Source organism: Lepeophtheirus salmonis, chromosome 9 (genome assembly GCF_016086655.4).
Source record: "Lepeophtheirus salmonis chromosome 9, UVic_Lsal_1.4, whole genome shotgun sequence".
Classification (NCBI taxonomy): domain Eukaryota; kingdom Metazoa; phylum Arthropoda; class Copepoda; order Siphonostomatoida; family Caligidae; genus Lepeophtheirus; species Lepeophtheirus salmonis.
In genome coordinates, this window is record NC_052139.2 from 31,185,322 (window position 1) to 31,202,453 (window position 17,132).

Consider the following 17,132-nt stretch of genomic DNA (forward strand, 5'->3'; position numbering starts at 1 on the left):
TTTAGTGTTAGTAAAACATCTATACAAATTAAACTTATATGAACAATTAATACATTTTATAAAATCATATGATGTCAATGCATCTGTTACCTGTTGAATTGTGCTAAGAGTGTTGAAGGAATATGCAGCATCCCGGTTCTGAGTCATTTTCAGATGAAGTATCCCCGATTTGAGCAAAATTGTAAGTGGATACCGAGTTCTATCTAAGCTAAACTGCGATTGATTATGTAACTTCATGGAATTATGCCTTTTTCTTCATTTTGCTTCTATGAAATAGGAAAATTTGGTTGGTATTGAAATATAGGTCTTGAATGCCATTATTTTTGATTTATAGAAAGAGTAAATATCATTCATTCTCTTTGAAAGGAGTAGAATGTAAAACGTACAAGCATTTTTGATTCGTTGTTCTTTCGCCTAAAAACACGTAACTAAGCCTTATTTTGGTTTTAATCTATTGAAAAAAAAAAAAGATTTAAGACGGGATGTCAAAATTTTAGGGATCTTTATACCTAATAGCAGGTTGTTACGTATTACTTTCCTAAAAGTAAAAATTTTATTTAATGAGGTGCAAATTGGACGCTAATCTTTGTTAGCGTCCTTGTAAAATAAAGTTTACAATCCTAACTAACAAGATATTTATCCTTATATTAAACAATATTGAATCCTATTTTGAAAATTCAAACATATTATCAGCAAGTAAGGAGCAAAAAGGTTTTTATACTGACCCATTTCTGCAGATTATGTGTATTCTATTAAAATTGACAACATATATTTTTTCATTGCACTCACAAGGATTTAGACAGTTTTTACCTCCCTCATTAATGTACATTTCATTTATTCACTTGAACCTATATATTGCCCATATGTCAACATAACTTTTATTTATTTTTTAGGAGCGATTGTGAAGCGGATATAAGGATATTAAATTGAATATAATCCTTTCAACTGAGCTACGTGGCACCAGGTTTAATAATTATAGCAACGGATTTCCCCACTTAACGATTAGACAAATTGAAAAGCCGGAATAATAATACTGAACGTGGGGGGACTCTAAAAATTAAAAAACTAGAAGCAGCTGTTTAGGCAATATCGAATTTAAAAAATAAATAATAATACATATGTACTAATTAATAGATTTTAGTGTTATATAATAGGGAAACAAATTATTGGAATTACTTGGATTTTTATAAATATGTGGACAAATACTTACATCCTTCAAGTTTTAGTTAAAACAAACTATTTGTAAATGGATTCGCCTTAGAGATGACTGGATAATTGTATTCAGAAAACCGAAAAAGGGTCTCCAGAGACCTACACCAAGTCCTAAACCCCTTGATAAGAAGATTCTAAAAAGGATATCCAGTCCTTTGGATGAGTCGGAAGAGAAGCGGTCGAAGGAAAATAATGCTTCTGAAGATGTAACAGACATTCGAGAGATGAATGAAAGAATGGATCCTGATTTATAAACAAATTATGAATATTGTATCCCTTAGCGTGAATTATATTGCCAGTAATGAGAGGTGAAGAAAAATATTGAAAGTTGTGTCATCTTATTTTGATGCTGACATTGTGGCTCTAGTTGACACAAGAGTTAAGGAAAACACAAACTTGTTTCCTATAACATTCTCCTATGTTACCCAGAGAGAAAAACATCCATCAAGAGGTGTCATTCACCTAATAGAAAAGGTATTGAATACTAGAACGTGGAACAGCACAGGGGGGGGGGGAATTTTGTTTTTTTAGATGTGGAAAAAGAAGGGTACTTGATTAGAAAATTGGCACTTTAAGGTCCAGATGTTGATAACCCTTTTTTTTCTCAACGATATCGCTAATAAATATCTATATGACCCTGCATGAACGAATGTCTACCATTATATTGGGTGATTTTAATTCTATGAATTACTTCGTGAGAGACACAATAAATTATATCCGTGGAAATGATCGTGGCGCGGTAATCAAAATAAAATAATTGATTATTACTTTATGATGTTGTATATCACTTGAAAGCATTACCATAGCACGCATTTGAAATTAAGTATAAAAGTCATGTTATTAAATCGGCAAGAATTGACCGATTTTTGGTCTCCGATGATTTGAGAGGAACTCTTAAACAATACTCGCTACTACCTAGATTTTACTTTGTCTATTATCCAATTTTTTGGACCTTGAGTGTAAAGAATATTAAAAAATATATGCAATATATGGATATTAGAAATACCAGGTGTCCGGAAAGTCCTGACTGATTTCTAACTTCCAACTTCATTAAGATCTACAAGGACTAAAAGTAGAGATACAGAGAAATGTTTTTGATAAAAAAACTTTGCTTGGCTATAATCTATAATATGTTTTTAACAATTTAGCCTTTAGCTTCCTGTTATGTATTTCATATTTCCTTTCTTGTTCTTATTTTCTTGTATGTTCTTTAGTGTATTAAAGTACTGTGTTTTACGTATTATAAATAGTCTTGTATTTTGTAAATAAATTACGAGTATGGTTTCGTATTATAAAGAATACATATGATCTTATAAACAGTGTAGTCTTATTCCTCCACGCCATTTCATCTTCTCATTTGTCTCTCGGTCATCTTTAAAAATATTAGAAGTAATTTATTATATTATTTTGTGTAAGAATTTATAAAATATAGAAATTTGTTTAAACAAAATTATAATCATTAAAATTTTATTTTAAGGAGTAGATCTATTATTTCCAACAGTAATCAGATAGATACTTTAACATTTCCAAAAAGAAAAACAAAAAAGTAATTTAAAATAAACGGAATAACATTTATTTATATGACTAATGAAGTATAAATATGCATGATATCCATAAGACGAAAGAGTTAATGGCGTAAAAAGAGAGACAAAATGCAGTTTGAACTTGAAAACCAAGGGCTTAAACTATTATTAGGTATAAGAGCGATTCTTAGGATGAATCGGCAAGTTTTTTAAAGGATCCAGGGGTACCCTCAATACCCCGTACACCTCAAAGTCTTGGAACTATTATGTGTTATTTGAGGGGTTCCTGGGATGTATTGGATGAATGGGTGTTGGTTTGTAAGGATCCAGGGTACCCACAAGTACCTCGCGCAACCCAAGGACTCTGAACTATTTTATGGTATTAAAAGGAACTCTTGGATAAATTGGTGATGGTTTGTAGCAATCCCAGAACACCTCTGGGACAATCTAAGGGGGAAGGATATTTTAAGAGACCCTTGACTACTTATTCCCCCCTTTCCTTCTTTCCAATCTTCTTGATCCATTTTTTAGAAGAAATGGATGAATTTAAAAAATTGCAAGGAAATTATAGTGCAACAATATTATCTTTAAAAAATATTAAGAAGTAATTTATTATGATATTTTGTGTAAGAATTTATAAAATGAAATTTGTTTAAACTTACTCTTTAAGGGATTCCCTTTGAGAATGGAAGCAACAAATATGGGGAGACAGCCAGTCCAGCCCCTTTGCAGATGGGTTGGCCTTTAAGGAAGACAACTCCGACTCAGTCAACCACAGTCATTCATCAGCCGCCATGTTAGTGCCCTTGACTTTTGTTATTGGGGTGGAATAATTTGGGGGGGGGGAACTAAAAAGAGACCATCCTTTACTCAATACCCACCCCCGTTGAAGCTGCTGATAGACCATTGAGCAGAAGATCCACCAACTCCTTCTTGTTGTGGATGTTTTTTTCCCCTCTATTGAGCACTTTACATTCCTCTTGTGTTGATGATTCCTTTTGTCTTATTTTAGATTTCTTTTTTTGCAAAGAATTTGGTTTACTTTCCCTCTCTGTTAATGTTCAATTTGTCTCTTCAATAAAAATGGAAGTATCAGAACATTGTTCAAATTGACCATTTTTACTGTTACAAAAGAGAGAGGAAACCGTGCACGTTCACCAGCTGTTCTTGTGTCCCTATTTTTCAACCCCTGGTCTCCTCCACCAGGGGGGGGGGAGGGCTATACTATTGTCTAGCCTCTCCAATACAGGGCTGATTAGAGAGTACAGCACTCAAAGGAGCTTGGATTGCAGAATATAGCTGCCTCTTTATGGATTCCCTACTTATCCTCAGTAAGTTCTGGACAAATATATCAAGGAACACCTCACTCTCGAGGGACTTGAAATCTCGTGCTAGAACCCCAATGATTGTAGTTTACATTAGTGTACAAATATCTAACTGCTTAATTGGCTTATCAAGACTCTGGGATACAATCTCACCTTCAAGGGCCTTAAAGCTAACACTTTTTGCCTCGCGATAACCAAAAACCCTCCTTTTCTTTTTGATAATGGCTGGGTCTATGTCGAGGAGGCTGAAAGGTGGGTATTGGGGACTGAGAGACCCCCTTCCTGTTAGAAACAGTAAATACGCTTTAAAACAACAATAAGACAAAACTAAACACTTAACACCACTTAAATTAGCCAAATTTGATCATAACAATAATAAAAAGCAAATTTCATTTAATGAGCAATATATGGGCCAAAATAAGTTTTTACAATCATATTAAGGTTCTAAATTATATCAAAATTCTTGGGTATCTTAACTCACACGAACAATTTGAATGAATAGTCTATAATTGATTAAGATATTCTTTAGCTGCTGTAGAAAAAAAACTAAAACCTGCCTCCTCTAAGTAGTCATTCAAATATACTCATAATTGATCAAGATGATGTTATACATAGGAAATTTTATTTAATAATATTTTTTTACTATAATAATGCACATTAATCATGAATCTGTCCACCATCAGCCTCAACGAACCGCCTACGTAACCCCTTGCCCACATTGGTTACGAAGTCCTTTTTTGTGATCGTCCACTGCTGGTTAACGGAAGTTTTCAGGGCATCAATATTTGGGTGGAAAAACTTCGAATATTAATTTTTTTGGATTTTTTTAAAAATCCATAGCTATTGACAGATGGTTACATTTTGTGAAAAAAAGAATGAAAGATGTAAATTCAATTGCAAATATTAAACTCTCGAATAAAAAAATCAAATATTAAATTTTCTAGTAAGAATAAAAATTCCTTTATTTATTTTTATATTACCCTCATCCTGCGTACGCCCCTGTATCATTATTGGGAAACCCAAAGCACATTTTTTTTCCTTCCGGTTAATGTCAATATTTTTTAATTTAAAATCTTGTATTGTTCGAGAATTTTCATTTTTTACTTTAGAAGTATTTAAGATGGAGCAAATAATGTTTTGCGAATATGATGTACAATATTCAGTTATTTCATTTAATTTGTTAAAAAATATTAATTTCTTACAAAAAACTTTAAAATTGTCGATTTTAACCGATTCAAAAAAACATTTTTGTCATAATAAAATAATGAAAACTCTAGTTGAAAAAAATATGACACACATTAACCTAGTGAGTGCACAGACAAATGATAATAATACATTTCAATTCAGAAAACCCTCAATCTTTATAATATTATAATAATGACTACTTCATTAATAGGTACGTAGTCAAAAAAATAAATATATATATATCAATACAATTAAGAATTATAGTAAAATGTACATTAATGATTCAAAAGATTCCCTACGTCAACTTAATAAAAGTAAATAAGAACCAAAATGATACATACACTTCATACGTAATTATTGACAGGACATATAACAAATTTTAGTTAAATTCAAATATTAAAACGTTCAATTATTCTCAAAAAACGATTAATTTATTTTAAATTGTCATTTCTATCGAAATGAACAAACATGAAGTTCATTTTGTCGTTAAGGATATTAATGATATATCTATTTTCTGTATCATAATATTATTCAAACTGTTCAGAATTGAGTATTTGAAGTTTATATATTTTTTCTGTCTTGCTGTGTTGCGTGATTATTATAATTTATGTTCCTTTAGTTTGTGATATTTATCATTTTATATGTATGTTTATTGTTCTTTTTGTTCCGGAAACATGTGCATATTGAAAGCAATAAAGTGTATATAAAAATCCAAGTGTATCCTTCGATAGCTTGACTTGGCCCAAATACTTAGAGACAAGGTAGGTAAGTCATCATAAAAGCGTTCCCTAGCTGAATAAAACATAATATGGTCAGCTGTTTCTGTTTACAAGTTCATTAATTATATTTCCATCATATCCAGATCATATAAATTATTAAATAATATCAATAGTCAATAGGTTTAAGAGAAATATCCTAATATCAAATATGTGCAATAGTTTGCTAAATTGTGATATTTACCCGTGTTTGAGGACCAATAGAGTGTTTCTAAGAATACCAAGAAGCTTCCGAAACCAATATTCTTCCATTTTAAGTAAATTAACCACTTACTTGGATAGATTTAGCTTACAGTCGTCAATCGAGGGTTTGATAAAGATGAAAAATGTTACTTCTTGTTCTTAACTCATGATATCTACTCACATAAATATTTCATTCCCGTGATAAGAAGATACCTTGAATTAAGAACGAATGGTTTATTCGCATTTGAGTTTGTCAAGAACTTATAATGGACTGGACTCCAATGAAAATTATTTATGAAATCTGGAAGCGCATTAACTTGGAATATTTGGACTCAGACTCGTATAATTTGAATATAGCTTTGGTTCATCTCAGGTTCACTATGTAAAGCCTTAAGGCAGCCAATATAAATCATCAAGAGTTTAAAAATGCTTTCCACGATATCCAATATCCTCTTTGAATAAATTACAAAGAAGGATGTGGACTTCTTTGTTGATTAATATATCACATATGAAATTGGTAGGTCTGTCCATGAATCGTAAATAGCTCCTGGGCCACCTCTTTATCCCCAGTCCATCCCTCCTAAAAGCCACTTTACAAATAACAATAGCACTGGATTCAACAACGACCTTAATAAAATACGGCGATAATAATAATGTATTGATATTTCTACTTTTAAAAAAAATATATATTTGTAATGATATCCCCCTTAAGCTCACTTTGGCTTTTCTGTATCAAATTTTTTTTTCAATGAGGGAACACTGTACCAGCTGAACATCCAATTGATAAAAACATGTTGTTCATCAAGTTCTGGCTATTTAAGTCTTATAAAGCTGGAAACTTCATGACTCAATAATTGAATTGCCGCTGACGATCGTGACCTTTGCAATGAATATGTATAGGCTTAAGGAAATGTAATGGAGTCAAATCTCATTGTGATTTAGCTTTTAAAATATTTTGAAAAAGTCATTTCGTTAGGGTTCCACCTTTTGGAAGATCAAATCCACTTGTTAATAAATTATCCCTCACAACGTAAGTAGGTATTGTTTTTAATGGTTCATCAAATACAATTACTGGAGGTTCTTTAAATAATGTATTGGGCGTAGGTCTGAAGATGCAGTTTGATTTAATTGAGATACTTTATAGGTGGTGTTGTTATAAGATTGTTATTGTTGCAGATATCTAAAAAATGTATAGTCAGTTATCGTTACCTTGTCAAGACAGGAATTATCTTAGATTTTTGTGGAGAATGAACAAAGATGCACCACCCATTTAGAGAATATTGTCACTGTCGACAAGTATTTGTGATTACAAGTTCAGAACATTCTTCAATCGTCGCAGTGCAATAGGATAATCCTGTTATAAACAAGATTATCCTATTGCAATAATTCAATCTTGAAAGATATGTATGTAGACAATCTTCTATCAGGCATCAATAGAAAATGCAAAGTTACTTGTAGATAACATAATAAAGGGTTAGTTTTTATATATCTTTCAAGATATGTATGTAGGCAAAACGTCCTTTGCTTTGAGTTTAAGATGTGGAAAAGTTATAGTGAACAAGTGATTTCACAATTGGATGATTCCTTAATTTGCGACGGGAATAAGAATCTCAGCTTAGAATACGCATGGACAGAATCGATGATCGTATGGCATTGGATTAACTCCAACTCAAGTAAATGAAGGTTTTTGTTGCAAAGCGTGTTGAATTTATACAAGGAATAATAAGGCCATAATCATAAATCTTGGCATATGTTTGTAGTTCAGATAATCCAGCAGATCCTGCAAGTAGGGGCATTTATGCAAAAGAGTTTGGTTCCTCCAAATTATGGTGTCATGGGTCTAGTTGGTTCAGTGAAAGGCTTGAATTATGGCCAAATAGTTCTTATTCGACTGAAGGAGATGATAAGTATATTTGAGTTGAAATGAAAAAAGTTGCATTGAACACATGTGTTGAAGTTGTGAATGACTATATTGATCTATTAGTACAATGATTTTCATCATGGATTTAAATTGAAAAGAATCACGGGCTGGATGTTGAAATTTGTTCAGTGGTGTAGAATGGGGAAAACCAATTCAATAAGTCGAGAATTGAATTTAATGGACGTCGAACACGCAGAAAAGTTTATTTTACGACATCAACAATGCAAGTATATTGAATCTACATGTATAAATTTCTGTAAGATGAATATGTTATCACCATAAGATCCTCTCATATCTATAAATCCATACTGGGATGGTGCCAATACCCTAATACGTGTAGGAGGAAGATTCAGATCGATCTGAAAGTTCCAAGCATCCTATAGTTATACCATCCCAATGAGGGGTAGCTATACTAATTATAGATTCTGAGCATTTAAGATTGCTCTATACCGGGCCAAATAGTATATTGGGTTCACTTAAGCAACGTTTTTGGGTTGTCAATTCTGGAAGATTAATAACATATAGATTCTGGTAGTGTGTGAAATGCCAAAGAACTCTTGCAAACCTCATAAAATGGGTGATTTGCCGTTGCGAGAACAGATCTGCGTGCGCCGTTTTCACAAACTTCAGTTGACTACGCAGGCCCAATCATGGTTTATAGCCCAAGGAGATCAAAAATTCCCACCAAAGCTTACATATGTCTCTTTTCTGATTTATCAACTAGAGCAATGCACCTTGAGATTGCACAGTCTCTACAAACTGCTTAATTTTTCATTGCTTTAAGGAGATTTATGTGCAAAATAGAATTTCCTAGAGTTATATGTAAGTTTTTCCAAGAAGAGATAACGTAGTAAAGAGTGTGAATGTACGAATGCCTAATAGTACTTGTTATGTACGTCCTGTTTTAAAATTTGCTAAAATAATAATATAAAAACCTAATGGATTCAAACCATTAGGTTTTCATCTTATTAAACATCAATCACAGCCTATAATATAGGCTGTGGTTGAAGCTGGAGTTGGTTGGTTTGAGTAATTAACCCCTAGTTGTAAGAAGAAAAGGTTTATAACGAGAAAAACTGAGAAAGTTTATATATTTGACTAGTACAGAAGTATTTTTATTTCCTCCTTCGTGATTATCATTTTGTGTGGTTTTAGACTCTTTTTTGGTGAAAATAATACATGAGTGTGTTTGCAAGACCCCTCTACAGTCTTCTTGATTCATCTTACTCGTACAAACCTCACCTATCGCGTCGAAAACCGTCTTGGATTTGTCACGGAGTATGTAAAGGGATTTTCTTCCTCTTTCTTTTCTTTTTTTACCTAGTCTATTTTAATACCTGTTTATAATTCGGAGAGTTCTCCGTCAGTAGTGTAATTTACTCAGGGTGAGTAATCTCACCTTGAATTTCTTCTTCTCCCTCTTTTGTCATCGTTGTTGTTATATTCACATATTATTTTTGACGTCCAGCGAAAGAAAGAATAATAAAATAAAAAAAGAGAAATCCCAACTGGGATCTCCTTTAGACAACCTTATCCATTGTAAATGGATGAACATTTGGGCTCCGTTGCTTCTGAGAACAATATTATTCTTGGAGCAAATAGTACCAATCCCAATGAGAAGAATAAGGACTCCGTTTTCCTTGAATCTTCATCAATAATTCCTCCTGTCAACATGGGAACGTCCCATAAACCAAAATCAATGTCATATAGTGGAGTTGTGAACTCAAATTTGTGTCTGATGGGACTGTTAATGACTCGAAGGGTTGGAAAAATTCCTGTTTATTTGCACAAGGAATTGACAAACGTAGTCCTTTGAGTAAAAGTCAAATGCATCCTGGTAATCTTGCTTTGATTGCTACGGATATTTTAAAACTTAATCCCAACGAGGTTCACAGTATTAATTGGGATAGTCCTCATCGCCCTCTTATAATAACTCGTAATAAAACTCCTATGGAGAGAATCACGAATGACATTGTTCTTCCAGTTGAAGTTGACTTGAAGGACGAAGATAATAATTAATTCAAAAGTTTTGATAGATTGTCCTAAACTCATGCCAGCTAGAGAGGGTGAGCATGTGTTTGATTTTACCTTAAAATATGGATATGGAAAAATTGGTGAGAAAGCATTAAGGTTGATGCTCTAAACTTTCTGCAAAGTCAACTCCTTTCGTATAGGGAACGCTTCTTCATCTCAAAAATCTCTCTTGAAAAAATTCGCTATTTTCAGTGATCCAAGATATCGACATTGGAACACAAAGGGCTCAGACATATTAATAAATGTGAAAGGAAATCCTAGAAATATCCCTTCACTGATTCTATTAGGAGATTAAATTGAAAGAATTGAGTTTATTGTCCAATCTTGACAGTGCGGAAACTGTTTTATGTTTGGTCGTTTTAGGTATTCTTGCGGCGAAAAAACTAAATCGGTAGTTACTATAAGTCTTGGATGATCTCTAGGCTTAAGAGAAAAAATGGGACAGAAAAAGTACTTTTCTCTCAAGAAGAGGAGCTGGTTCAAAGGGTAAAATCATGTGTAAGACATGGTGAAGATTGTAAAGCTCAAGAACTGAACGGGGCTGACGTAATAGATTCAAATCAAGCATCAACTGTTTATTCAGTGAACAATCGAATTTCATCCCCACTGACTACGCAGCCATCTAGTGATACTAATGAAAATATCTCAGATACTACAGTGGAAATAGTTAGTTTAGTTTCGATCTCCTTGGAACCAAATTCAACATCGAACACTCTATGTAATGATAATCATACTAAACCTTTTCTGAGAGACAAAGTTTTCGAACTCAGTCGTACTAGGTCTCAATCACTTACCAAACGCAACGGAAATGAATTGCACTCTAATTGCCAAACGTCGAACGAGATGAAGAAACCCAAAAATGTCTCTGACTAATAAACTCCAGCACAAAATAACCGACTTTTTTCCTTCGAAAATCTCTAATGGTCTAAAGTCCAATATGGAACTCTCTCCAATTTTGTAGTTGAATAGAAGGGGAGGAGGCGATAGACGAGTTAGACATGGTCTTGTAAAACATCTATTGAATCTCAAACCCGATACTCTATGTCTGCAAGATGTTGGGACTCAGGTGTTCTCATCATGCTCGAGAAGTTGTCCCCTGTGTCTGTCCATCTTTATTTCATAATTTCTTTTCTGGTTCAGATAAGAGAGGAGTGCTAACTTTTGTTTCCAATTATTGCAAAAGAATATACAATCTACAATCATTGTCATAAAATTTTTGTTAGCGTGTCTGGCTGTACTTTTTCAGTCAACAGACTGTACAAGCAGATGCCATTCACAAAACAAGCTTGATAAGTCAAGATTTGAAAAAGGTAGACATTTTGATGAGATTGTGACAGCAAAAAGGAAAAGATTGCCACATCTGATAAGAGAACAGTTACACAATTACTAACCCCTACACCCACATCTATGCCTGTAAGTAAAGTCATATCAACCTTTAATGTCACTAAATACCAGGCACAAAAAATAAAGAACTTATTAAGTGAAATAGGCCTCTAACATGTAGAGGAAAGGTTTAACCATCTTCCATAGTATACACTATTACATTATTTTATGAAAATGACGAATTTTTACATGTTATAATAATAAAACGTATATTGTAATAAAACACACAATCACTACGGGTACATTTAAAAATAACTTTAACTTTTGGTGCCCTTTCAATAGTTTGCCAGATTAGGTATCCTACTGCATTTTTCAGCCAGCCACCTATATCATAATTCATTAAAAAACTGGAGGGGCTTGATACGGAATGTACTTGAAAAATAGTCTAAAAGCTGTGTCCTCTCAGTCATAAATTTAGGGCATTTATAAACAAGATGAAGTGGTTCTTCATCTCTTCAACCACACCTACGACACAATGAGCTAACTTCATGGTGCATGAGATTATATGGTCGGGGTAAGAGACAATGCCTAGTGATAAACTGAACCAAGGAGTTCTGTTTTCCTTTTGAAAAATCCAAGAGATGCTTCACCCTCCCAAGTCTAGCTCTTGGGAGTATTGCACAGCTTTGATAGCTATAGTCAAGGTAAGACCAAAGTGTCTGCCATTTGTCTATGTGATGGGCAGAGACCTTCTCCCTAAGGGAGGACCACGGGATTCCCACAATTAGGGTAGGAGGTTGATCCATAGCCCCAGCTTTGGCTTGCATATCATATAACTCTTTGTCTCTATCGACCGCAATGATCCAATTACTAATTAAGAGTCTGACCAGATACAAAATCATCTAGGCCCCCATTTCTCACTATTGTCCTTAATACTGGGAAGAACCTCTTTTATGGCAAGGATCTTGGCTTTGAAAATAGTGTTTTGAGGAGTGATGGTTATGGAGGCTTCCCCCACGACTTGATGATCTTTATTGATTACAAATCCCGAACTAACGCCTCGGTCGCTCTTCGATCCATCTGAGAATGAAAGAGTTTGTTCTTCAATCTTCTTATCAAGAAAGTTGCATTTCCATATTTTCGTTCCATATATTTCGTCCTTTTGGAGGTTAGGAAACAGATTGGAGATAATTGTGTCTTGAGCAAAACTAGATGGAACACTTTTCATTTTGATATGACGCCATTTATTAATGCTCTCATCGTAGGTATTAACGATGCACAGACGTGCCATCGTTGCAAGGCGCTATGCCTCTAAGAAAAGGGGAATAATTCCTAAGAATACCTCCAACCCCCGTGTGGACGTCGAATGCATAGGATGACAGAGACCCAGCAATTTCTAGGATTTTGTCAAGAAGAGATTGTTATCCCGTCGTAATATTGTGTGCCTAAGTAAGATCTCCATATGCTAAGGCAGGTATGACCACACTAAAGTAAGCCCAGAGTGTTTGGCGTGGGTCAAGGCCCAAGGGTTGTCCAATAAGTCCCTTCATTGCATGGAGAACCTTCCTAGCTTTGGACCATTTTGCTCTAAGATGAGTGTGGAATATAAGTTTGGAGTCCAATATAACCCTGAGACATTTCTTCTCTTGAGATTATTGGCCTCCCATTGAAAGGCATGGTAGAGGTGAAAGTGATGTTTTGTTTTGTTTTACGTGTTAAGACTGTGACCACTGTCTTGGAGGGGTTAAAATAAAATTCTTGGCATGACTCATTGATTAAAAGTCACTAAAGCTTGATTCATAGTATGAATCATACTTAGAAGATCAAGTTCAACAATGATGAGTAGGACATCATCTGAATAGCCGATGATCCTGACCTCAGTATGCTCAAACTTGACTAAGAGATAATTGATAATGATATTCCGAATAATAGGGGACAGCACTTCCCTCTGTGGACTACCCCTGATTGGGTGGACTTTCTTCGTAGTTCCTCGAAGATTGGTGCTCACAATTCTCCTTTTCAGGATATTGTCGTACCATTTGCAGATAGGGAGATCCACAACTTCAGCTTGGAGTCCTGTTAAGGCACCACCAAAGGAAATTTTATCAAAGGCTCCATTACAATCAAGACTGAGAGCAAGACCATATTTCTTGTGAATACAGATATAGAGGCAGTTGTTCTTGGAGATGCCATTGAAGAATCCGTTCAAGCATTTTAAGAACAAAACTTGACAAAGTTATAAGGCGAAAAAAGTTTGAATGAACATTTTTTTCCTGGTTTGGGAACGAAGATTGCTCTCATCTCTCACCAAACAAAAGGAATCTCATTCAGGAGATACAAAGAGAAGGGGAAGACATTCCAGCATTTTCATTGGAAGATGTTTTAGTACACAAGGGTAAATTCCATCAGGACCCGATACCTTAAAGCTATGAAAGGAGAGCACAGACGTTTCAAGCTTTTCCAACGTGATAACATCATCCAGATCATAACTCTCTTCAAGCAAAACTCACTGAAAATGCATCCCCAACAAAGTCAGGATCAGGATCCAGTTCACCCCCGGGGAAGTGACGAGCTAAAAGAATTTGGATAGTTCTTTCAGAGGTTTCGGCCATCGTTCCATTAACATCACAGAGAAGTCCTAGAGTAGCAGTTGTTTTGGGGTTTACCGATCGAACCACCCTAGAAACATCACCAATACTGTCATATCGACTACAATATTCACGCCAGCTAAGACGTTTCGACCAAGAATACTCTCTGCTTTTCTTCAAGGCACTGGTCTAGATCTCCTTGTTTTTTGTTTACTTTTTTTTGTAATTATAATGAGGATCACCAAGTAATTTTTACTCAGTGGACAAACACTAATAGATCTGCACGCTCCCAAATTGGTTTCAGATGCACTTTGCTTCATGGAGAACTTATTGAATCACTGCAGGAACTCAGGCCTCACTCCCATATTTCAAAAGGACAATCTAGCTACCTCAACCAACTGAAAAGTGATTTTGATGATTCACAAGCCATCTTTCTTGGTGATTTTGCAGAGAGCTATTCTTTTGTTGTGCTAAATGAAGTTCAGAGTTTTCACTGGAACAATTCTATAGGTTCATTGCATCCAATTGTCCTTTACTTTAAAACAGACAATGCTATTAGTAATGTTCTCTTATACGATAATTTCTGATGACAACACTGATGATGTGTATTTTGTTTATAAAGTCATCGATGTCATCGTGAAAGATTTGAAAGTGAGATGACCTGGTTTGCAGTTCTTGCATTTGTTTACTGATAGTGGTACAGGGCAATATCAAAATAGCAAGTTGTTTTACAATCTTTGCCAATTTGAAGGGAGTTAGGTATCGAAGCTCAGTGGAATTTCTTTGCTACTTCTCATGGGAAATCCCCATGCGATGGCTTGGGTGGTGAATGGTGAACTTTGCATGTAGATTGTTAGGACAGGATTGATAATGCTGATCCTGGAACCAGATCCTATCACCAGTTCATTCTACTAAGTGTTGAAAAAAATTGGGGCAAAACGGTGTAGTGATGATGAAGAGTTTGTCTGTATTCAGTCTTTTTACTGCTATATTCTGCTTGGAAGAAGAGATCACTGTTGGCTCGTTGCTGCAGTTATTTACGATATGTGCTGCTGGCTCTGCTTGATAATAAAGTAAAACAAAGAAGACATGGACATTGGAGGCAAGTTCTTACACCCTAAAGGTCCATAAATAAATTTTAATTGGCCTCAACGTGAGGATGTTTGCTCGATACCATTTGACTGTATATTGAAAATCATCAACGTTCCAGATAGAAAGTTATCTGCACGTAGCTACTCCATCTCCAAGAAAGATAATCCCATAATCATTGAAAAATGAAATTTGAGGTTGCGGTCACTCACACAGAAATAGTAATTTTTGAAGTGAATACCTTCATTTATCGGCGTTCTAATGTGTTTTTTTATAATTCTACATAAAAAAATAATCACACATGGCAACTTTTTTTTTTTTCTATGAGTACTTCTCTATATATAAGCTTAATTAGTTTTCAGATCCTTATGTGAACCCCTCCATACTTGGGAAATATACCTTAACGAAAACATCAATAACTCGGGAACGCCTCATCGTAATAAATTCAAATTTTGGCAGGGAAGTTTTTACAATGATTTGACCCGGAGTTCCTCATTTTGTATGTCTGCCAAATATCCTTACAAGATACAGAGTGAAGTTTCTACTTATTTTCTTCTTCTCATAGACGCTTGCAGCTAATTTAATTAAACTTTAAGTCAGCTAAACATACATTAGTCAAATAATTGGGATTAATGTGTCCTTTTTCAGTTTCTTTATTCTTTTACAAACCAAAAAAGAGTTACGATTTGTAACCCTACATATTTCCTATGATTATTTTACCTCTAATTTATGTAGTGGATTTATATATAGATGTATAACTTGATCTAGGAGCCTCTTTTTGTGGCTTTTATTTATTCCTAATTTTGTTTCAAGCTTTAAATAATACATATATATAGACCATATGTTTATTGTATTAAGTATTGATTGGCTAATTAATGAACCAACGTAACGTGAAATATCATTACTATGAATCGCATGCTAGGATGTGATTCTCTCTTTTTCTAACTTTCAATGAAGCATATATTCTTTTAATTACCAATATTACATGTAAACATCCTAATTTTAAAAGAACTAAAATATAAATCATCTTAATTGTACCTGCCTTTATTAAAGTATATTTTCTTTTTCATTTCTAAAATGTCAAACATAGTAAGTATTGAAAATCCGACTGAGGGTCAAATCGATCCAAGGATTTAGTGATGTCCGTATGATTTGGGTTGATGATGTGAGATTCCATATTCGTATGAGGGTTCGGCCTTATGCATGTGATTGTGAGGACGGTGGACATGAACATAGCTGTCGGATTGATGAGGATGTCCATATGAGGGTTCAGTCTCACGCTTGTGTACGGAATGCCCATAAGAAGAAGGATGATGAATACTGTAACCATAGCTGGTAGCATGTCCATAAGAGGGCTCGGCCTCCCGCTTGTGATAATGAGGTCGGTGAACAAGTACATAACTATAAGAGTGGCCATAGGAAGGTTCAGCATCTCTTTTATGGTAATGCCCATGATTAGGAAATCCATAGCGGACGTGAACGTAAGAATGAGCAACGGGATATCCAGGCTCTGCACTTGAGATTGAAACCAAAGCAAGGAAACTAATCTGTAAAATAAAAAAAGGATATTCAAGGATGATTTGTGATTCACACAGTATAACTTACAAGGGTTGATTTAACTGCCATGATGAATGAATCAAGCTCAGCTAATTGATTGGTTGAGTTTCTATCGTGGAACTGTGTCTTTATCGGAGTATACAAGCTCTTTTATAGAAGAAGATGAATGAACCCATCCGTCCTATTGAGAAGGGCCTACACCTCTTCTTCTTTGACTTGATATCCCTCCTCTATAATACCTAGTAGGTATTATTTTTACACTAGTGGTTGAACCACATATTGTAACGTAATGATGGTAGGTTTAAAATTAATAAGTCGGATAACGAGATGAACAAAACCAACAAAGAAGCAATTTTTTCTTCCAATTTACAAAATACATTTAATATTTATGGTAATAATCTAAAAGAACCACAGAG

At 34.5% G+C, this 17,132-nt stretch overlaps 1 protein-coding gene across 1 annotated transcript; it reads right to left on the reverse strand.

Annotated features, from left to right (window-relative positions):
• Nucleotides 1–16,182: 16,182 nt before the first annotated feature.
• On the reverse strand, nt 16,183–16,882 carry LOC121124671 (uncharacterized). Its single transcript, XM_040719853.2, has 2 exons — nt 16,765–16,882; nt 16,183–16,706 (listed from the first exon to the last, which is right to left on the reverse strand). Exons 1-2 carry the CDS (start codon nt 16,783–16,785, stop codon nt 16,293–16,295), a joined length of 435 nt encoding a protein of 144 aa, XP_040575787.1. The 5' UTR covers nt 16,786–16,882; the 3' UTR covers nt 16,183–16,292.
• Nucleotides 16,883–17,132: the final 250 nt, after the last annotated feature.

What these genes read in the sequence shown, in the direction of transcription:
- LOC121124671 (XM_040719853.2), bottom strand. Translation starts at nt 16,785, where the DNA reads ATGGCAGTTAAATCAACCCTT. An exon ending in TGGCAGTTAAATCAACCCTT is followed by an intron (nt 16,707 to 16,764) that starts GTAAGTTATACT and finishes TTTATTTTACAG; the next exon opens with ATTAGTTTCCTTGCTTTGGT.